The sequence below is a fragment of the Staurois parvus genome, unplaced genomic scaffold (assembly GCF_062004578.1).
Source record: "Staurois parvus isolate SC_StPar_1 unplaced genomic scaffold, SC_StPar_1.0 ptg000635l, whole genome shotgun sequence".
NCBI classification, from domain to species: domain Eukaryota; kingdom Metazoa; phylum Chordata; class Amphibia; order Anura; family Ranidae; genus Staurois; species Staurois parvus.
In genome coordinates this window covers 4,809,143-4,832,508 of record NW_028318431.1, presented here as the reverse complement: position 1 = coordinate 4,832,508, position 23,366 = coordinate 4,809,143, and the positions used below count along the sequence as shown (strand labels likewise).

The following is a 23,366-nucleotide window of genomic DNA, read 5'->3' as shown; positions in this document are numbered from 1 at the left end:
CACAAGAGATGGTCAGGGACTGCAGACATGGCAAAAAAGACGATCAGAAACTGTGGACATGGCACAAGAGATGGTCAGAGACTGCGGACATGGCACAAGCAACGATCAGACACTGCTGACATGACACAAGAGATGGTCAGAGACTGCAGACATGGCACAAGTGATGATCAGAGACTACAGACATGGCACAAGAGATGATCAGAGACTGCGGACATGGCACAAAAAACAGTCAGAGACTGAAGATATGCCACAAGAGATGACCAGAGACTGCAGACATGGCACAAAAAACAGTCAGAGACTGAAGACATGCCACAAGAGATGACCAGAGACTGCAGACATGGCATAAGAGATGATCTGAGACTGTGGACAGATCATGTGTCTCTAGAGGGCAGGGCCGGTACAAAAATATACACAGCCAGTCAGACACAGACATCATGAATAAAGCAAAAGGCACTTGCTTGCACAGTGATGACCTTCATCCGTGTTGTGCCAGTGCCACTCACGCTCCTCCTGTGCCTTCTGCTGGCTCTGGGCCCTCCTCCTTGTCTGACCTTGCTCCTCCCCAGGCTCCGCCTCATCTCACATGCCCTCTGTTTCAGCAGCGATTGTCTATGTGTGCTGCTGGACTGGGGGTGTTTGTGTTCCTCTCTCTGCTACTGCCCAGGTGGGAGGAAGGATCTTTTATTTTTTGCATAGTGAGCCCCAAGGGCTGAAGGGAGAGGGGGTGTCTCTGAGTCCGAGGAAGGCCATCTTGCTCTGTCTGCCCTGCATCTGGCAGAGAGGAGGAGGAGTGGAGTAGGCAGGGCCGGGACTTGGGAGAGCAGCTGCATCCTGAAGGTGTGGAAGTCAGTGGAGCCTGGAGGCAGCGGATGAAGTTACCATCGCCCGGGGCTGTGCTGCACCGCCTGTCTGTCATAGTGTGATGAGCTGGGTAAAGATGTGAGCTGGGCCGGCACCAGTATAAGCCCGGCAACTGAATTTAGTGGAGGGGGGAAGGGCAAGGAACAGTACAGTACAGCAGTGTTTTTTTACTGATCTAAAATGCAGCCCATTGTTTACTATGTGCCTGTACACATGTGTGCATAAACAAGCGCTACATATTTTTGAGTACAAAAAGTAGAAAATTTGCCTTCCTGGCCATTATTTTGTGCCAGTGCACGTAAATGTGCGCATATGAGCATAAATACTACAGGATTTTGCCTGGGAATATATTGTGCGCGTGACTGTACACACATACACAAATACGCGTGTAAATACGTGCGAATACGCACAAAACAAACACCTGAAATGACGTCCAGAAATGCTGACGCTCAAACATCAGTACTGTGTGCAAGAGGCCTTAGATCAGGCATGTCCAAAGTCCGGCCCGCGGGCCATTTACGGCCCGGGGGTCGGTTTAATACGGCCCTCCAACAGCCCTCCCTGCTCTGTGTAATTTGGCCCTCCCTTCTATGGGAGACAGTCTTCTGCTTGAGAGCAGAGGGCAGTGCGCATGCCTGACTGCGGCGCATTCTCCCTGGTCTGTGTAAATGCGGCTGTCGCACGGCCCTCCCTTCTGTGGCAGACAATCTTCTGCTTGAGAGCAGTGCGCATGCGTGACTGCGCCACGCTGGGAGTGACAGAGGGCGGTGACGTCAGGGCCGGGCTTCCAGCGTGAAGTGTGTTTCTCTTCCCCTCCCGGCTGCCGAGCAGAGACTTCAGCTCCAGCTACCTTTTTCACCCTTCACATTAGTGCAGGTAAGTTTTTTTTAAATTTATTTTCAATACATTGTGAAAACTCAGCTGTCAGTTGATCTTAATGTTATGAAATGAAAAGTATGTCGTTTGCAATTAACTTGGCATAAAATTATTTATTTGCATTTAATTGTAATGGTTCAAAGAATGTTCGGAAAAATGTTCGGCCCTCCACCATGTTCACTTCATCCAATCTGGCCCTCTTTGAAAAAAGTTTGGACACCCCTGCCTTAGATGGACAATCATCACATACTATCTTTGTGCATGTTCCAAATCAAAGAATTGTGTTCACAAATAACAGAATTTTCATGTTATATGAAACATCAATACTTTATGGCATTTTATGGTATGGTGGTTTTTTTTCTTTACTTTAGGACAGGGACGTCCCTAGGGTTGGTGTCACCCGGTGCGATAACACTTGGTGACACCCCCTCCGACGATCCCTGCAGAATGGATCGGATCTGCAGATCGAGCATAATGGATCGGACTCCGATCCATTATGTTCCCCAATCTGCAGATCCGATCCATTCTGTGGGGATCATTGCATGCAACCTATATGGGGTGACACTGGACCCGCTCCACGAAAAGGTAAGTTGTAAAGAAAGCCTGTGCGGTAGGTGTCACTCGTTGCGTACCGCACCACCCACACCTGCCTAGGGAGGCCACTGCTTTAGGATATGCTCACTAATCACTTTCTGCTGTAACAAATACTGTAACATCCACTGTAACTATGACCTATAAAGCTTCTTTCTCCAATGAATGTTTATGACTGCACAATGCCAATAAGTCAAAATGCTTTCCTAATGCAGTATGATTTGCTGAATTTTAGCATGAACGGTGTCTCTGCACCACTAATTATGAAGACGACACTCCCGGTGAAATACTCCTTGAACTCAGTTCTAACTGTGTAAGTCACTTCATTTCTTCCCAAATAGCTTTCCAATTGATGAATTACCAGCATAGTTTACAGAAAGAAAACAAGCTTGAGTTATTACAATGATTGTCTTTCCTCTATGCAACCACGACTCAGCATTAAGGTTAAGTGTTAGGGTCAGGTTAAGTGTTAAAGATTGCATTTAAAGGATAACTGTACTTTTAGTACATTTTAGTTGAACTGCTCCTATCCCCCATGGAAGAAAAATATATTTTAAATATATTTTAAAATTATTCTTCCCAAATATATTGACATATATTTGAAATACTACAATTTTGGCCAAATTCAATATGTTTCAAAATATATTTCAATATATGTATATATATACTGTATGTTGAAATGCATTTTTTATATATTACAAAATATATGAAAAATATTTTTTAAAATATAGTTTTTAAAAATATAGTCTTCAGATTTTCCTTAACATATAAAAAAGTCACTTTAACATATATTTTACATACATTTGTAAATGCATTCCAAAAATGTAGGTTAAATTTATTTTTGAAGACATGCAGTATATTTGAAAATGTATTTTTAAAAATATTTTTCATTTATTTTGTAATATATAAAAAACGCATTGCAACATACAGTATATATATATTTATATATATATATATATATATATATATATATATATAAATATTTATATAGAATATATTGAATACTATATTGTAGTATTTCAAATATATGTCAATGTATCCAGTGCTGTTATGCTCCAATGGCTTCACTGCTTTTCTGATTATTGATCAGAAACAAGTATGAAGTTAAGGAGTTAAACATTTCTAATATGCATGCTTATTTAATGTCAGTGACTCCAAAATTACTGAAACTGGAGAGTGAAAAATCTGGAGCAGCTCTGCGTTGTAGCCAATTTGCTTCTAACTTCAGCTTGTTCAGTTAAAGGATAAGTTCACCTTTGGGAACATGTTACATGTTCCACCCACAGAGACAGCAATAAAAACCTGCCAAAGTCTATAATCCTTTCCAGCTCGAATTAATTTGAATAGGAAATTGAGCTTTAATTGAGAAGTAACATGCTGCTTTACTGCTAACTGGCTAAAATAGTAGTATCTGTTCATAATGTTTTGTACTTCTGGTCCAGGCACCCCAATGCACTTTATGTGAGGATCCCTTCTGAGCCAAACAAAATTGAGAGGATTGAGTACACTTTTAATGTAGGTATCTACGGATCTACTGTGTGTTAGAATGGAAAATTATTAATTGTGTTTGTCTACATTTTCTTTGTACTGTGGCATGCTACTTATACATGTAACTTGTTATTTTTTCACAGATCAATGGAGAGAATCAATATGATGCTGAACTTAGCTTAGAGCTGCAGATCCCTATTATCCTGAAAAGTGAAACTATTTCTGTAATAACTATGACTAAGAAAACCCAGGTGAGTGCAATAACATAGACTTTTCCCAACTCCTACAACATTGTATGAAGTTTCAGACAGCAACAGTCAGAACATGAGCAGCCATTGCTGGGCTTTCTTATCAGAAAGTCCATGCCCTTTAAAGCCTAAGTGCAGTCAAATAAAAACAAAAAAATCACCATAAGGGACGGTCAGAAAAATGTGTCCCTTTTGCCGGTGCCACTTCTGTTAAGTTCATGCCCCACCGCCATAATCTTCTGCTTCAGCAGGAGGTAATAGAACTAAGTCCCACCCTTTCAACCCAGCTCAACCATTCACAGAAGCCTTACTACATCTTCTATGAATGAAATGTGATCTTTGAATTAGGAGGACGAAGCTATCAATCATCCTCATGTCCTCCCTTTGTAGATCCTGCTTCATTCATAGAAACTGTAGACTGTAGTATAAGCTTCTATAACTGAAGGAACCGAGCAAAAAGCAGACATAGTCAGGTACTCTTGATGACAGCCTGTGACAGCTCCTTAGTTCTGTTAACCTCAGGGGTGGACTGACCATTTGGAAACTCGGGCCCTGCCTGAGGGCCCGGGGTCAGTAGGGGGCCCCATGAGATGCCCCTGGTACCTTTTTCATAGGCTTTTTTGAGTGTGGGCAAGGACACAGGGGCCCCATGATCCCCTATTGCCCGGGGGCCCCATGAGTTGTCAGTCCGCCCCTGGTTAACCTCCACCACACTAAAACAGATTGAGGATGATTTCTCTTAGCAAAAGAGCATAAACACAAGGGACACATCTTACTGACTCTCAGTTACAGGTATGTCCGTTGTGCTGATTTTTGTATTATTTTTTTCACGGCGCTTAGGCTTTTCAAGGTGTACTGTATCTCTAGGCAAAACGTCTTTTTAGTTGTATGAATATAGTGGAAAGGAGTGACACCCTCTGTTAAGATGTTATTGCTGTCTGTGTCCCCTTTGGGAAATTTCATCGTTCTATTTGTACAGGTGGCTATTGACACTGAGAATGAAAGTGAGGGGAAATCCAAAATTTAATCAGAACGAAATGTGAGGGCAAAATATCTGTATATCTATCTATATAATAATTATGTCTTGCTTTTTTTATTAAATAAACTTTATCTTCATAGAACTCAACTCTGTGTAGACTCGAAAACCAGCAATGCAGATGTGCAAATGGGTCTAGAAAATATGTGAGTCTTTCATAAACTTGAAATTTACTTTAATTTACATTACTAAATGCCAGGATTACTGTATTTAATGGAAACCTGTACTTTGTGAGTTACTGGCCTGGAACAAGCATACAGAAGAGCATACTGTTTTTTCTCCATTTAGGTTTCCTGTAAAATTCTACTGAAATTATGGGAATAAATAATGACTTGATGTTTTTAGGTGATTTAAATGATCTGATCTTCCCCAGACACTGTGTAGGACTGTAAAGATAATGCGCTGGCTTCAAGACTACAAGACTTCATACTAATATACTTTATGAAGTGTGCATGGGCACGATGTAAAACAGATTTCCATTCATGGCCGAATCTAGGGGGGTGCTGTTGTGGGCTACGCCCCCCCAGATTTCTCTTGTGCCCCCCCCCAGGCCAGCCACCCACCTGGATACTTCCCTCTAGCCCCGCACTCAGCACAAGCCTACAAGGGGAGGGGATAGGAGGGGGTTTGGGGGAATTCAAGCCAGAAGGGATTGAAAGGACGTTTTGTGCTGGGGTGTTTGCACTAAAGGGGTATTGAGGGGATTTGTGCTAGAGGGAGGGATTGGGGGGAATTTGCTCTAGGAGGGGGGATTTGGGCAGAGGATTTGTGTTGTGAGGGGGATTTGGGGGGAATTTTATGCCAGGGGATTGTGTAATTTGGGGGGATTTATGATAGGAGGGAGGAATTTGTGGGAGATAGTTTGTGCTAGGATGGGAAATTTGAGAAGAAAGATAATGTGTGTTCTAAGAGGGGTGATTTTTGGGGATGATGGAGATTTATGCTAGGAGAGGGGAATTGGTGTGGGATTTGAGCTGGATGGCAGGATTGGAGGGCAAATATTTGTACTAGGAGGGTGGAATTGAACCTGGGAGGAGGGGGATTTTTGCATTTTTTTGGGTGAAAGAATTTTAGCTTGCAGATGGAATTTATGCTTAGGGGGAGAGTCTACTAATTAGTCCAGTCTTTTTTTTTGATGGGGAGGAATTTATGCTAAGACAGGATGCTTACGCTTTATCTTCACTCTAGGCGCTAGATGACCTTGTCCCAGCATTGCCTACGCTACGCACAGGACACTCAACAGATCTCCTCCTCCCCACACAGTACATAGCTTAGATCGGTCCCTTACAGACACAGCCTCAATCTGCATAATGTATAGCTGGCTGCTATGTTGCAGTTCTGACCTATGTTCCCAGATCTGAATGGCAGCACAGCTGCGGTAGCCAGCTACAATCTGTACAGATCAAGACTATGTCTGTAAGGGAATCTGATCCACGTTGAGTCCTGTGTGGGGGGGGAAGAGATTGGCAGAGTGCCCAGGCTATGTGCAGTGTGGGGATGGGAGTAGGAGCTCTGGTGAGTGATCTGCCACCAGTAAACCCAGTCCTCTTCTCTGCTGACCCCTGTCTTCTGCCCTGATAACACCTGTTCTTTATCCTGCTGACCTCTGTCATCTGCTCTTTTGACCCCTGTTCTCTGCCCTGCTGACCCCTGTCCCCTGCCCTACAGACCACCTGTACACTGCCCTCTTGTACACTCCGCTGCTGACCTCTGTCCACTGCCCTGCTAACTCTGTGCACTGCTTTGATAACCCACTGTACACTTCCCTACAAACTAACGGTCTCTGTACTCTGCCCTAAAACTGCTGACCCTATTCTCTGCCCTGCTGACCACTGTACACTGCTCTACTGACTCCAATACACTGCCCTGCTGATCCCACATCCTCTGCCCCCCTGACATTTTTTACTGCACCCCCACATCGGACAGGCTATATCTGGCCCTGTTTCCATTGTCTCTTTTTTTTTTCTTGGTAGAAAGAGGAAGTTCTAACATGTCTGGCTATCCAATGCAACATCTCTGCAGTGCCGGAGGAGATAACAGTGACAGCAGAGCTTTTCTTACAGACCCTGCAGAAGGTAACAATTTAATCAGCCTTTGTGTCCAGAACTTGTTTGTTAGGACAATATACAGAAACAATATTTATCAATCATTCAGCCAGTCAGATCATTCATTTAGGGAATTGTGTTTTACAAGGTGTGAAATATACTTTTCACTGTAGGTGGTACATGGCAGGTATAGAATTATGTATATGATGTATGTCAGGCTTATGGGAAAGTATGCTGTAGTGTTAGCTACTAGCCTCAAGAAGGGCATGACTTTTTAACCATCAGAGTGAATGTGTCTACATCTGTACCTTTCAGAAGCCATTTTGGAGATGGCAAAGCCCTTTCTGAATGCAGGATGCCTTGCAGGGCAAAGTAGTGTCCATATTGGGATTATCTTGATGGGAATTTTCGTAAGGAATAAGCAGAAGTTAGTAAGGCTTGTGAACATTTAAGGAGCTATATAAGTGGTATGTAGCCAAATCCCAAATGTCAGATCTTGATTTTTTGATCCCGCCTCCCAAAAAGTCATGTGTACTAAGTTTAGTACATGTATATACTTAGTATGTGCATTTTGGGCTCATCATTGTCAGGTGTTTAGCAAGAGTCAAAGCTGATTGACATTATTGGATTGTAATTTATAAACTGCATCTACTGCAAAAATGTAGTTTTGTATACATTTTGTGCAATAATCAGTGAACCCTTATAACCTTACTGGGCTGGTTTTGAAACTTAGGTATGTGTCTGCAAAACTGTGTTGCTCAGCTATTTAGATTGCTTATTCAGTGCCCAAATTAACCCCCAAGCTTCAGAATGGGAGAAAGTAGACACAAGACTAATTATTCATCCAGTCATTTCATAAATTAAACTAAATAAAATTACATGTGCAGCAAATAAACATGCAATGGATTTTGTTGTACTTCATGAGGCTATATATGCTCTTAGTAAGTAGCTAAACAATGTTAAGAACTGGCTGACTGTATCACAGGTATTCATGCAATCAGAGCTTTGAAGATTAATTATCGTATTTTTCGCTCCATAAGACGCACCTGACCATAAGACGCGCCTAGGTTTTAGAGGAAAAAAACAAGAAAAAAAATATTCTGAACCAATGGACTGCAGACACAGTACAGGAGATGACCAGAGACTGCGGACATAGGACAGGAGATGACCAGAGACTGCGGACACAGTACAGGAGATGACCAGAGACTGCGGACATAGTACAGGGGATGACCACAGACTGCGGACATAGGACAGGAGATGACCAGAGACTGTGGACATAGTACAGGGAATGACCAGAGACTGCGGAAACAGTACAGGGGATGACCAGAGACTGCGGACACAGTACAGGAGATGACCAGAGACAGCGAACAAGTACAGGGGATGACCAGAGACTGCGGACATAGTACAGGAGATGACCAGAGACTGCGGACATAGTACAGGAGATGACCAGAGACTGCAGACACAGTACAGGAGATGACCAGAGACTGCAGACACAGTACAGGAGATGACCAGAGACTGCGGACACAGTACAGGAGATGACCAGAGACTGCGGACATAATACAGGAGATGACCAGAGACTGCAGACACAGTACAGGGAATGACCAGAGACTGCGCACATAGTACAGGAGATGATCAGAGACTGCAGACATAGTACAGGAGATGGTCAGAGACTGCGGACACAGTCAGGAGATGACCAGAGACTGTGGACACAGTACAGGAGATGGCCAGAGACTGCAGACACAGTACAGGAGATGGCCAGAGACTGCGGACACAGTACAGGAGATTACCAAAGACTGCGGACACAGCACAGGGAATGACCAGAGACTGCGGACACAGTACAGGGAATGACCAGAGACTGCGGACACAGTACAGGGAATGACCAGAGACTGCGGACATAGTACAGAAGACCAGAGACTGCAGACAGTGCAGGGGATGACCAGAGACTGCAAACAGTAAAGGAGATTACCAGAGACTGTGGACCTTTGGGAAGGGATGGGGAACGGGTACCTGAATTTGACAGGTACCCGCTCCCACTTCCGCGGAGTTGTCCTTCCTTCTTCTTCCCGCGGCGGCTTCTGTGACAGCTGGGTGCCCACTCCGCATGCGCGAGAAGCGCTGCGCTTTGTGAATGGCCCGGAGCCTTCTGGGACCTGCCATGTGTCCCAGAAGACACCGGACCATTCACAAAGCGTGGCGCTTCTCTCACATGCGCAGTGGGCACCCGGCTGTCACAGAAGCCGCCGCGGGAAGACTGCAGCGCTGGCGCGAGGAACAGGTAAGGTCCTGCAGGAGAGAGGAGCTACGCGGCCGGCCCGATATTCTGACATGATGGCGGCAGAAATTCCGGACCGGCCGCTTTGCATTCGCTCCATAAGACGCACTGACATTTTCCCCCCTTTTTTGGGGGGAAAAAAGTGCATCTTATGGAGCAAAAAATATGGTAATGGAAAATGTGAAAAACATTTTATTACAATTCAATACAAATCATTTAAGCAGTATTAAACCCAAAAGCAAACATTTATTATATTGCAGTTTAAAAATCATTAGATGTAATGGCTGCATTAGTTTTCTTTTTTAGACTTTTGTTCCTTTATTTTCACCTGATGATCAGGCCAATATGTCTGTTGTTTTTCAACAGAACAAGCTGTTCTGAAGATATTTGAAGTTTGAAGGTTGAGACAAATCATTCACTACTTACAGGGGTGCTTATAATGATCAGCTTTTATGTATTTATGTAAAACATTTATCCCAAAAGGAAAAAAAATATTTGCTGTAGCTGATTATAAAGTTAGTTGGAGTTTGGATTTAATATCTTAGTGTATCTAAATCTGCAAGGCCATTAACACTCCCCTCCCCCCAGAATGACAATGCTGCTGTCCAAAGGTGCCCCCTGTGCGCCTTCATCCAGAGTGGGGGCACTCTAATGCAGGAGGTGTGTTACTGGCCAGATCACCAGGTGATCATCAGGATCAACAGAAAGAAAAAGCCTAAAAAAAGAAAACTAATGCAGCCACCACATTTAATGATTGGTAAGCTGAAATATCGTGTATTACATTTTTGGTTTTGTGTGTAATACCGTTTTGGGCATATTTTGCATAGAAATAACATTGGTTAGTTGAACCGGCTTCCTGTTAATGAAATGGTGGACCATACCTGCACAATGTGCGTCAGCACAGCTGCTTATCTCTGTCAAAAGCAACATGTGACAAAGTGTTAACTATTGTCACCCCGTAACAGGACATGCCTAAAGAAGTACCTTCAAAGCAGGATCATCAGGTACAGGGGCGGACTGACAACTCATGGTGCCCCCGGGCAATAGGGGATCATGGGGCCCCTGTGTCATTGCCAAAAATCAAAAAAGCCTATGAAAAAGGTATCAAGGGCATCTCATGGGGCCCCCTACTGACCCGGGGCCCTCAGGCAGTGCCTGAGATTCCAAATGGTCAGTCCACCCCTGATCAGGTATTATTTCCATGAAATCTGCAGATTTTAAAAGATTGGAAACAACTTTTGAAACTAAATTATCATACATTTTATATGATATTTTAGTAATTAGGTCTACATTTATGTTAAGATCTGTGTATAGCTTAGAATTCCAGTAATGCTTATCTTAGCAGCAAACATTGGTCATTTTTTAAATTCATTCTTACGTTTTACGTTTCATTTTCAATTAAAGGACTACCAGTGATGGTAGTCCTTTTTCTTGCGACATTTCCTTTAACACAAGTGCCCTTCCAACATTTCTTGAAGCTACTAATGTGGACTTTAATTGCAATGTCACATCCTGTAAACAATAAGTCAATACTTTTTTGAAACTATGCAAGTTATGTTACTATTGCACTTATGTAAATATAATATATACATTAAGATATTAATAATATTTTTTGTTTTTTAGGTAGTAGAAGACACAGAAGAACTAAACATTACTGGTGAACTCCTGTATAACAAAGACGTATTTATAAATGTAAAGGACCCAGAACTCCGTACACAGGTAATATAAATAATTATCTGCCCTTCTTTCCTTTCTTCCTTCCTTCCTTCCAACTATGTTTAAGCCAAAACATCTGTTTTGATAAAAAGATAGCACATAATATAAGGTAATATGCCACACTTTAACTGCATTGAGAACCAGGCACTGCTTCTTAGTTTTTAAAATAGCATTTCCGATGCAAAAAACAAAAGAAAGTAAATATTGCAATGAAAAATTATCTCTTTAACTATTCCTATCACATAACCTGAATCTAACACTTAAAGTAGAACTATATGTAACACTACCCCCTTAGGGGCCATTGGATTTAAATTGGGTCATGGCCAGGCAACACGCTTTTCCCACACTTTGCACACTGGAGTCAGTAAACAGTCCCCGAGCTTGATTTTGTGATTTTATTGAAGGGTTAAACTTGGATAAGGTCTAGGGGTATATGGGATGCCAAAGGAACTGTAGGATTTGAGGACAACTCCTTAGCAACTATGTACAAAGATTCGGTTAGAAACAATCTGTTCTTTGAAGAGCTCTTAGGTATACCTCCTTAGATCCTGGATGATTGCTCCTCTTCACCAAGCTGCCTGAGGGTACCCCTGAGCAAGGGGGTCCAAGAGTTGCTGAATGAACACTCCCAGATGAGAAGCTAGTTGGGTTTTCCACCTGACCGCCCTTTCCTCTTATCTGGCCCAGGGGGTATAAGAGTACTTCAACTGTCCTCTCCTGTTAGCTTAGTGGGTTGGTGGCTGCCTTCAGGCCTTACGCTGGGCTGGCTCCTCTCCTGCTACACAGGTTGTCCTCCTCAGGAGATGTTGAGGCAGTGGAGATCCTCTTCTCCAGTGACCTGCCTGTAGGTGACCTGCGCACTTCCCCCCAGGTTCTGCAACATTTGAGGGTTAAATAAATTTATGAAGTGTCCCAAAATTAATTTCTTTAAAAATGTGTCATAAAAATAAATAAATATAAATGAAAAGTCCTTCTTCCCAAAATGTGTAAAAAAACCCAGCAAATCTTCTTCCAAAGAAATGTGCTTCCACCAGTGCAAAATCAACATCAACCGCACTCACCAGATATTCCTTTTAGAATTTTAGGGATCATATGCCCCCTCTAAATTCTCCAGAGCTCCTTATCCACCTTGACTGACTTCTCCAACTCACTCCTTTCAAGAGCTCCCAAGCAGTGCAAGAGAAAAAAATAATACCATAGTGTGATATTGCCAATATCAATCAATATAATAATATAACCAGGCCACTCACATGTTCAAGGATAATTAAAAGCCTTTGTTTATTGCCTTCATCGGCTCACATAGATCCACATAGTTCTATCCAGAGACCTCACAGCCTTGTGGTTTGCAGAGGATAACAATGCAGTTCCAACAACAAAGATGGCCGCCTGGAACGCACCCCTCAGCGTGCGTTCCACTCACCGGAAGTGACGTAGATCGTAAGGACGGCAGACCGGAAGTGCGTCGCCGCGTTTCGCCCCACCCACAGGGTGAAATGCTTTTAATTATACTTGAATATGTGAGTGGCCTGGTATTATTATTATATTGATTGATATTGGCAATATCACACTATGGTATTATTTTTTTCTTTTGCACTGCTGGGGAGCTCTAGAAAGGAGTGAGTTGGAAGAGAGCATCAAATTAGTCAAGGTGGATAAGAAGCTCTGGAGAATTTAGAGGGGGCATAGGATCCCTAAAATCCTAAAAGGCGCAATACTCACCAATATCTGGTGAGTGCGGTTGATGTTGATTTTGCACTGGTGGATGGTGGAAGCACATTTCTGTGGGAGAAGATTTGCTGTTGTTTTTTGTACACATTTTGGAAAGAAGGACTTTTCATTTATATTTATTTATTTTTATGACACATTTTTAAAGAAATTAATTTGGGGACACTTCATAAATTTATTTGCTTATTATTGATGTTGATGGATGTTAGTATATAGTGAGGAGGTTTTGTGTTTTGCGCTGCTTATTATTATATATTTTTTTAATTGGTGTATTGCACTGGTGCGCAGCAGCATACCTTTACCTTTAATTGCTTACTGAAAAATATTTTTTTGTGCGCTGGGGTTTGTGATATAATTAACATTTGAAGGTTGCCCTGGTCACCATGAACAATCTTCTGCCAGGGAATTGGCAATGGTCCCCCAAACATGCAGATGTGGGCCTCCTCCCCTTCTCCACCCTTCTTCCAGTAAGCTCTCTGGAAAGGTTTCTGGAAAGGTGGAAGGGCTCCAGAAGCCCTGACATGTCCTGAGGTAAACTTCTGCTTCACACCCAGGCTGACTCATCCCAGTTTTTTTTTAATCTGTGACCCATTGGGGAGATTTACCTTCACTTCCTGTCCCATAGACAAATAAGGGTAAGAGAAAATTCCTGCAAATTAAAGAAATCTATTGGGGGCCTCCCAGGTCATTAGAAGTACTGACTGGAAGATTTCCCTTCTATTACTGTTTTGGAGACAACCCACAATTTGGGTTTTTCTGTACTGTTGATGATAACGGTCAACAGGACAAATAGAGAGGGTTAATCTCCCTAAGAGGGCAGAGGTAGCAATAAAACCAAGTGTTAAAATCCACCTCCACTAACAAAAAAGTTTTGCCTTTAGTTATACTTTAAAGTGGAACTTAAAGCGATTCTAACTGTTCATTTTTTGGGGGGGGAAATAACAAACATGGTATACTTACCTGCTGTGTACAGTGGTTTTGCGCAGAGCAGCCTGGATCCTCCTCTTCTCGGGTTCCCCGCGGGCTCTCCTGGCCCCTCCATCCTGTCGGGTGCCCCCACAGCAAGCATCTTTCTATGGGGGCACCTGTTGCTCCATGTGTCTATTCACAGACAGAGCTTTGACTTGGCCCCGCCCCCTCTCTCTCCTCATTGGCCTGGTTGTGATTGACAGTAGGAGGAGCCAATGGTTCCGGCTTGCTGTCTCAGCCAATGAGGAGGCAAACACCAGGGACAGCCGAGGCTGTTGCTCACATCACTGGATCGCGATGAGGCTCAGGTAAGTATTGAGAGGGCTGGGGGAGCTGCTGTACACAGAATGTTTTTTACCTTCATGCATAGAATGGTAAAAAACCTTCAGCCTTTACACCTACTTTAACCTCTTCACGCCTTGACGCCGAGCGGCCGCACATGTGCATGCAATTAACAAAAACATATGAGCAGAGCACGCGCCCTGTGCGCTCCCGGCACACATGTGCAGTACTCACGGAAAGGTCCCGATCTCCTCTTTTGAACGGGACCTGCCGTGACGGCAAATCACAGCGGTCACATGACCTTAAAACCCGCCCCGCCTCCCGATTTCTGAAACCTTTAAAGGGGCGGGAGGCGCCGGCGCCAAGGGGTTAACCTATTACAACAACCTTTTCTCTTATGAGTAGGGCCCTCTGATTCCTCCTGTATTGAATTGTATTGTTACTGTACTGTCTGACATCATTTTGTAAAGTGCTGAGAAAACTGTTGACACACATAAATCCTGTATAATAATAATAATTGTTTCTCCTCCTTCCTCTTACAAAAACAGGAAAAAGTTTCACTATTAACTGCATAATGAAGGACCTATCTGTGCTGCAAGGCAGCCCTTCTTGATTTCTGGTCTAGGGCAGGCCCGCGGCCTCTCGAGATTGCCATGCCACATGTATCGCAGGAGGCAGTGTGTTACTGCGTGTGCATGCACGCCGCAAGATTCTGCACACACACAGACTTGTCACTAATCTTGGTATGACCGCGCACACATGGTGATTTCTGCGCATGTGCACAGAGGCTGAGGGTCACTACAGTGCCTATATACCAGAAGTGGCATTTGTCTGCATGAACAGAAATCCCTCTCTCTCTGCAGATCTCTGCAAAGTCCCAGAAATACCTGGCAGAAACCTGCAGTACAACTGTGCACGTGCTGGATTTATGAAGATGGTGGCATGGGGAGGGGATTGTAGTGGAGGCGAACTTTCAATTTAACCTTAAAGGATAAGTTCACCTTTTAACAAAAAATAATAAATGCACATTTTTTTGCAGGTAAAAAAGTGTGCATTTAGAATGTTTTGTTTTGGGAGCCCCTAAAGCATTGCACCAGAAATCAGCAGATCACTGGTGCCATGCAAGTCTCTCCCTGACCTGTCCATATATCTGCTTGCCCGCATATCCCATTTTAGCAAGCAGATAATTACTGACAGGAAGACTCAATAAACTACCATGGAGCTGTGGAGCATCGTGGTATTTCATTGAAAACTGAAATTACTGTGAATGAATGACATGACACATGGCCAAGTTTTTAAAAAATTGTGACAGCTGGTGAGGAGAAGAAGATCCCCCGCTAATTGTCACAGCGGGGATTGGGGGGTCAGTCCGATTGTAACATGTTACATGCTACACCCTGAATATGGATATAACATGTAACATGTTATGAAAGGTGAACTTATCTTTTAATCCCTATCCTCCTCTCAACATTTAGGGACATATTTATCAAGCAGTGAATGTGACTTTCACCTAGCATTCACTTGGGGTGAGTCAGTCACTGTCATTTAAAACACATGCAGCTGGAAGTTTCATGTGCAGTAAATGTTTGGTTAACATCAGATTCAGCACTTTTTAAATATACCGTTTAAATGTATCAAAAGCTAAAATGTGCTTTCAATACTTTTTATAGTTTTTGGGTTTTTTTATTAAGTAGGGAAGGGTTAGAGCCCCTGGTTGTTATTGCTCTCTATGACCCCACTGGGGAGATTCATGTTCCCTGTTTGTCCTGGTAACCACTGTTACCAAGACTATAACTCTCTTTGGAGAAAGTCCAAACTTTTGAATTGTCACCAGGATATGAATAATTGGGAAATCTTTCATTGAGGACCCTTGACAGCTGAGGGTTTCACACATTTTGGAGACATCTCCTATCATTTCCTGTTTTGTCTACAGGACAGGAAGTGAATGATGATCTCCCCAATGTGATACAGATGACAAAAAATCCTTGTTTTAAAATTTTACTTAGCATCATCATGGGGCCAGTGGCAAGAACCTGGAAGAGACGGGTGGCCCCTAATGTCAGAAGAAGATTGTCCATGTTAAAGAGACCTCTATTTCAGCAACCCCTATCATTGGCACAGGAACTAAGAAGAAATCTCCCCAATGGGGACAAAGACAACAATGTAAACTTACCAAAGGTCCTAATGCTTTCATGTTCTTGCCAAATCATGTCCCCTTAGCACCAAGCCTAACCTTTTTTTTAATCAGAAAATGTTAATTATAAAACTTAGCCATGTATAACCATACATGAAAAACAATAATAGAGATACAGGTACCATCCATAGACAATCTCAGTACTGCCAATATCATTTGTACTATACAGCAAAAGAAACAAATATAGGTGTCCTTTTATTAAACAGAGATCAGCGGCGATCCTGAGGAACGTTGCTGATCTCAGATCATTAGTGGTTTAGGAAACAGAGATGATCAGCGGAGAACATGTTCTCCACTGATCATCTCAGCACACAGATGGCCAGTGTATGAAGGAGCGATGTCAGCCCTTCACTGGTGATCTGTGTTCTCCCTCCAGATTCTTCAGCTCAGAGCTGGAGAATTGGAGGAACCGCAAACAAAGAAGCGATAATTTACCGCTGCTTAGTAAACGGTGTTTAACTGATCTCTTACTGTAATCTCATGAGATTATAGTAAAAGCAGCCGTTTTCCAGCGTTTGTAGATCGCTTCTCTCTTCATTCGGAGAATTGATCTACAGCACTTCATAAAAAGGCATTCAGAGGAGAACTGTCTTCTCTGAGAATGCCGGAGAAATGAGCAGCAGTCATTTACCACTGCATGATAAAAGGACACCATAGAGTGCAGATCAAATGTGCAATCATATGATGTAGGACCAGCAGTGGGAATCAACCCTAACCTTAATCACTAAAATAACCCCTAATTGACAAAACCCACATATACAACACTGGGTGGCAAAAATCTTGGCAATAAATGCATACATTCAAGTGCTGAAGACATTCTTTAGCCAAAATGTTTCTGATTCGTAAACTTGTTTTCGCTTTCATAAATTGCCTTGTCTAACGGGCAGGTATTAGCTTCTAATGGGCAATGTCTTGAAGCTTGGTTTTTAAACAAGGCATCCTGAAACAAAAAGCAGGTACATGTACATTAGTGCACTTTTATGACTGAGCTGTGTGTAAAAGACATAAGGCCTAGTTCACAAAGCTTAAACACCAGGATAAGGAGCCTTATTGTCATAAAAGTGACAGATATTTTCAGCTGAGTCCAATGAGATTTAAAAATGACAATCATATGCATGAAAATAAAGACCCTTTTCTTTGTGTAAAGCTTTGTTGATTGAGCCTATAGAATCTTACTAAATATCACTGATCTCTAGTATTACTAGAATCTAGTGCTAATTACTTTAATATTTTTCTGGATTACTCTAAAAGGGCAGTGGTGATTTGGAAATACAACTGCATATTGGCAGGAGGGCAAAGTGTTACAGCCTTCATTTTAATCAGTGGCGTTTTCTCCTTCTGTTCTTTCTAGTTCACGATTATTATTATTAAAGATAAAGTGGAGGACTTTTTGAAAGTAATCATTGGAAGTTCCATAGGGGGCATTGTGCTCTTACTGGCCATTGTCTTTATCCTTTTCAAGGTATGCTATTCTTAACAAACTAACATAGTCAACTGGAATCTGTATGCTTGCTTTCCCTTTTAATGCTGTCAGCACTGTAAATATGTCAATACATTTGGTTGCAAAGTAGTAATACAAATATGTAATTGTAAATTAATGCATATTTCTTGTCTCTGGAGGGGAAGTGGGTTTACAGCAAATTGTCAGCTAACAATGAACAAGACACTGGTAGCGCCATGATTAATTAGACTTCAAGTAGCACATGATCACAGTACATGGTAGATGGGCATATAATAGGCTATGCAGGGTGCCCAAAATGTTTACATTTATGCATAAAATCCTGGAATATAGCAAATAGTTTTTTATTTGTCAAGACATAGCTTATATATAGTTATAGCTGCGGCAATAAGTAAATGAGAAGCTTAATTTGGGTTTATTTTCTGGTTTGAGGTGTAGGAGGGCCTCATAGGGCTTTTTTTCTGGATACCTCTGCCCAGCACCATGTAAATAATTTAACAGAGGTTGATGTAAAAGTGTTTGTCTTTTGGGAAGTCCCATCAAATATGTTTGAGTGTACTAATCTTTCTACATCCTTTAAAGCAGTAGGGGGGACCTGCTAAATTTAGCTAGCCTCTACGGTAACATGCACCAACATAGCAGCAATTATAGTTGGCCTCCATAGCTGTAAAATTTACAGAGAAATGGCAGGTTGTGCCCTATATTTGTTTCCATTTATATGGTTCTAATGGTCTGCCCAGGTTCTTTTCTCATTGGCTAACATACTGCATGAATGAGGAATTGGGCATTGACGCTCTAGTACAGGGGTCTCAAAACTGCGGCCCTTTGCTTGCTTTTATCTGGCACTTGGACACCAACAATGGGGCACCGTTCCTTCCACTGACACCAAAGATAGAGCACTATTCACTCCCTTGATATCAACAATTGGCACTATTCCTCCTAATACAAAGGACTATTCCTCAGAATGACAACAACAACAATGGAGCACCATTCCTCCCATTGACACCAATGATAGGGTTTTATTCCTTCACCTGATAGCAACAATTCACACATATACTCCCACTAATACCAAAGATGAAGCATTGTATACTCCCATTAACACCAAAAGCATTTTCTACTCACGCTGGCCACATTCTGACCCCTATAAAGTCTGAAGGACAGTAAACTGGCCATTTGTTTAGAACTTTTTTGAGATCCCTGATCTAGTAGATGGTGTGGAACATACGCCTTGCTTGGAGATCGAGTAAGTACAAAATCCTAAATTCCTAATCGAGTGTTTTGAGCGAGGGCGATTTCTTGATTTTGGGTGTGATAAAGTGTTTTAATTTGAAGCTATTTAAAGATTTATGCAGGTGGCAATTTATGAGTATCCAGAAGCCTAAAGCTGAACTCTAAGCAAATATAAAAGACACAAATTAATACAGCTCTGTAAACATTATTGCAATATTAAATGTACTTTTTAAAGGAAGCAAGTGTAAATACCTAAATTTGACCCAATATCTTACAATCCCTGTACAGTAGGACTGGAGTGTGAGAGGAAAAGGCAGTACAAGAAGTCTGTGCTGATGGAAAGCATGCTGATAGAGAGAGAGAGCAGAGTGACAGAGAAACAAGCTGCTTCTCCATTCACTATGCAGTCACAGGCTGGGGATGGTTCCAGGATGACCTGGGCGCAGAGGAAAAGAGCTGAATGATGTTTGCCTTCAGACTGAGGATATTCAGCTGCAAAAAAAAAGTACTGAGAAGGAACTTTCTTTTAATGAAGCTGAATTTTGCAGCAAAAGATAGCTTTGTTATTTGATCTTGTAATAGGCTATGACTGGTGATGGAAAATTCAGCTTCTCATTTGGATCTGCTGTGGTCAATCACCAATCCCCAGGACACCTACTTTTTTCTATTACAGTCAGTTCACTTGAAGCTCAATAGGTTCAGTGTCCCTGTTCTGTAGCTAGTATTTGGCCAAGGATAGCCAAATAGCTACTGCTATTAGGGGATAGAAGCTGCTTCATACACAGATATTATCAATCATGATCAGTTCCTAATAACACTATAAATATTCTGGTATTACTATTAATATTATATAAGATATTCTTATATAATATTGCAGGTATGAAGATAATGCAAGTACAGTTTGTACTGTATATAGTCAATGTATTGTCCCCCCTATTGTACAGCGCTGAGCAAACCCTTTGGCGCTATATAAACTCGTAGTAATAATAATAATAATAATAATGTACTTAGCACTTATACCTTAATATACCTAGTGATATATTTAAATTGAAATTACAATTTTGTTTTTATTTCTTTAAACATTGTATATTTGTAGTACAATACATGGGGTCTTATATTTATATATTCTTTTTCTTTTTACAGTGTGGTTTCTTTAAGAGAAAATACAAAGATTTTGACCCAGATCAGTCCTGAGACATGTCACCGGATTAAATGCACAAAGTGAAGATCCATTTAAACATTTTTTAGAATATTCAATATGCATACTGTACAATATACACTTACCGGCCACTTTATTAGGTACACCAGTTCAATTGCTTGGTAACACAAATTGCTAATCAACCAATCACATGGCAGAAACTCAATGCATTTAGGCATCTAGACGTGGTGAAGATGACTTGCTGAAGTTTAAACCGAACATCAGACTGGGGAAGAAAGGGGATTTAAGTGACTTTGAACATAACATGGTTCATGGTGCCAGATGGGCTGGTCTGAGTATTTAAAAAACTGCTGATCTTCCTGGTTTTCTACACACAACCAACTATAGGGTTCACAGAGAATGGGCTGAAAAAAATAAAATATCCAGTGAGCGGCAGATGTGTGGACAAAAATGCCTTGTTGATGTCAGAGGAAAATGGGCAGACTGGTTTGAGATGATAGAAAGGTAACAGTAACTCAAATAATCACTCATTACAACCAAAGTATGAAGAATACCATCTCTGAACGCACAAACCTTGAAGAAGATGGGTTACAGCAACAGAAGACCACACCAGGTACCACTCCTGTCAGCTAAGAACAGGAAATGGAAGCTACAATTTGCACAGGCTCACCATACAGATGTTTTACATATGTGCATATGAGCATTTGATCACATGGACCTTGGTGAGATTAGATAATGTAAGGGCAGAGGAGATATCTAGAGTCTGATAGACCCCAGATTGCTAAAAAAAAGAATATATGACAATGCCCATTGAAGTTATAGGGCATATTTGCATTCCCTGTGATAGCATTAAAAATTATCAAAATAAGAAAGCAACCTCGCCCCCCCCCAGTATATAAACAGCGGTTGCACCATGCATGTGAGGTATCACCATGCATGTCAGATCAAGGGCAGCAATCTGGGGTCTATCAGACTCTAGATATCTCCTCTGCCCTTACACTAGACCTCCTCTATGGATATTAAAAATGTATGCAGTTTGTCGACATTGCACAGGGCATGCGCAGTTTTAAAGTATGTTATGTTTGGTATCTATTTATTCGGCCATCATCTTTTATATCTTGGCAAATAATTGGCCAATATATTGTGTTTTTGTGCATTAAAAGTAAAAAAGTTTATTTTTTTCAAAAATTGTGCGTTTGAAAAATTGCTGCGTGAGTACTATGTGACATAAAAAATTGCAGCTCCCACCATTTCATTCACTAGAGTGTCTGCTTAAAAAAATATAATGTTTGGGGGTTCAAAGTAATTTCCTACCAAAAAATACAGATTTTTTTTATGTGAACAAAAAGTGTCAGAAAAGGCTTGGTCTTCCGGTGGTTAGAAGAGTGAATGATGTGCGGCATAAACGTCTAATGCTTGGCATAAAATGCCCCCACCTCCCAAAATGACCCCTTTTTTCAAAGTAGACACCCCAAACTATTTGCTGAGAGGCATATTGAGTCAATAGAAGAATTTTTTTTTTTACCACAAGTTTTTGGAAAATGACAAAAGAAAAATACATTTTTGTTTACACAAAATTGTCATTTAAATGATGTATTGCTCACACATGCCATGGGTATATGTGGAATTACTCCCCAAAATACATTTTGCTACTTCTTCCAAGTATGGGGGTACCACATGTGAGAGACTTTTTGGCAATCTAGCCAAGTACAGGACCCCAAAATCCAATAAGCACTTTCAGGCTTTTAACCACCTCCCGCCCGCCATATAGTAATATGACGGGCGCAAAGTGGTTCTCTTGTTCTGGGAGGACGTCATATGACGTCCTCCCATTCTCACTGCGCATGCGCAGCTCAGGGAGCGCGCAGTGCGGTGATCGGCGGTGCGCTGTGTCCCACGGAAAGAGCCGAAGATGTCAGCTCGGTCATGTGATCAGCTGTGTCCAATCACAGCTGATCACATGTAAACAGGGAAATGCCGGTTATTGGCATTTCTCTCCTCTCGAGCTGTCACGCTGACAGAGGAGGAGAGGAGAGCCGGTAATCGGCTTTCCGCAGAGGGGACATGTACACTGATCATCAGTGTGCTCTGATGATCAGTGTAGCCCCAGCAGTGCTACCTGTCAGTGCCTTGTGTCAGTGATCATCAGTGCCTCGTGCCAGTGCCCTTCAGTGCCACATCAGTGCCACATATCAGTGCCTACCAGTGCACATCAATGCCACATATCCGTGCCCATCTGAGCTGCCATTCAGTGTCACTCATCAGTGCCAGTCAGTGCCACCTATCAATGCAAATCAGTGCCACCTATCAGTGCTGCCAATCAGTGCCACCTATCAGTGCCAGTCAGTGCCGCCTATCAGTGCCAGTCAGTGCTGCCTATCAGTGTGCATCAGTGCCGCCTAACAGTGCCTGTCAGTGCCGCCTAACAGTGCCAGTCAGTGCCGCCTATCAGCGCCAGTCAGTGCCGCCTATCAGTGCCACCTATCAGTGCCATATATCAGTGCCATGTATCAGTCCTGCCTTTCAGTGCCCGTCAGTGTTGCCAGTCAATGCCCATCAGTGCCACCTACCAGTGCCTCCTCAACAGTGCCCATCACTGCCACCTATCAGTGTCCATCAGTGCAACCTATCAGTGCCCATCACTGCAGCCTCATTAGCACACATCAGTGAAGGAGAAAAATCACTTATTTACAAAATTTTATAACAAAAACTAAGAAAAAATTTTTTTTTCAAAATTTTAAGTGCTTTTTGGTTTGTTTAAGAAAAAATAAAAAAACCCAGAGGTGATTAAATACCACCAAAAGAAAGCTCTATCTGTCACAAAAAAATGATAAAAATTTCCTATGGGTACAATGTTGTATGACCGCGCAATTTTCATTCAAAATGTGAGAGCGCTGAAAGCTGGAAATTGGCCTGGGCAGGAAGGGGGTAAAAGTGCCCTGTAGACTAGTGGTTAAAGGGCATTATTTCTTCATTACACTTCCTGACTACCTATCACAGTTTCAGAGGGCCTGAAATGGCAGGATAGCACCAAACCTCCCCAAATGACCCCTTTCTGGAAAGTAGACACCCCAAGGAATTGATAAGAAGCATGGTGAGTATTTTGCAGATCTCGTTTGTTGCCACAAGTTTTTGCAAAATGAAGAAAGAAAGCAAAAACATATTTTCTCTTTTCTTTTATATTTCAAAACCTTGTGAGAAAAAATAAGATCTGC

The 23,366-nt window shown here is 42.1% G+C and overlaps 1 protein-coding gene across 1 annotated transcript in view; it reads left to right on the top strand.

Annotated features, from left to right (window-relative positions):
• The window catches only part of ITGAE (integrin subunit alpha E), a 119,672-nt gene extending 98,333 nt beyond the window's left edge, over window positions 1-21,339 (top strand). The window contains exons 25-32 of the mRNA XM_089693680.1: window positions 2,564-2,641; window positions 3,771-3,843; window positions 3,960-4,067; window positions 5,184-5,246; window positions 7,074-7,175; window positions 11,041-11,136; window positions 17,655-17,765; window positions 20,136-21,339. Of these exons, the coding sequence (XP_089549806.1) occupies window positions 2,564-2,641; window positions 3,771-3,843; window positions 3,960-4,067; window positions 5,184-5,246; window positions 7,074-7,175; window positions 11,041-11,136; window positions 17,655-17,765; window positions 20,136-20,186 (682 nt within the window). The 3' untranslated portion in view covers window positions 20,187-21,339. The remainder of the gene's footprint in view (window positions 1-2,563; window positions 2,642-3,770; window positions 3,844-3,959; window positions 4,068-5,183; window positions 5,247-7,073; window positions 7,176-11,040; window positions 11,137-17,654; window positions 17,766-20,135) is intronic.
• Window positions 21,340-23,366: the final 2,027 nt, after the last annotated feature.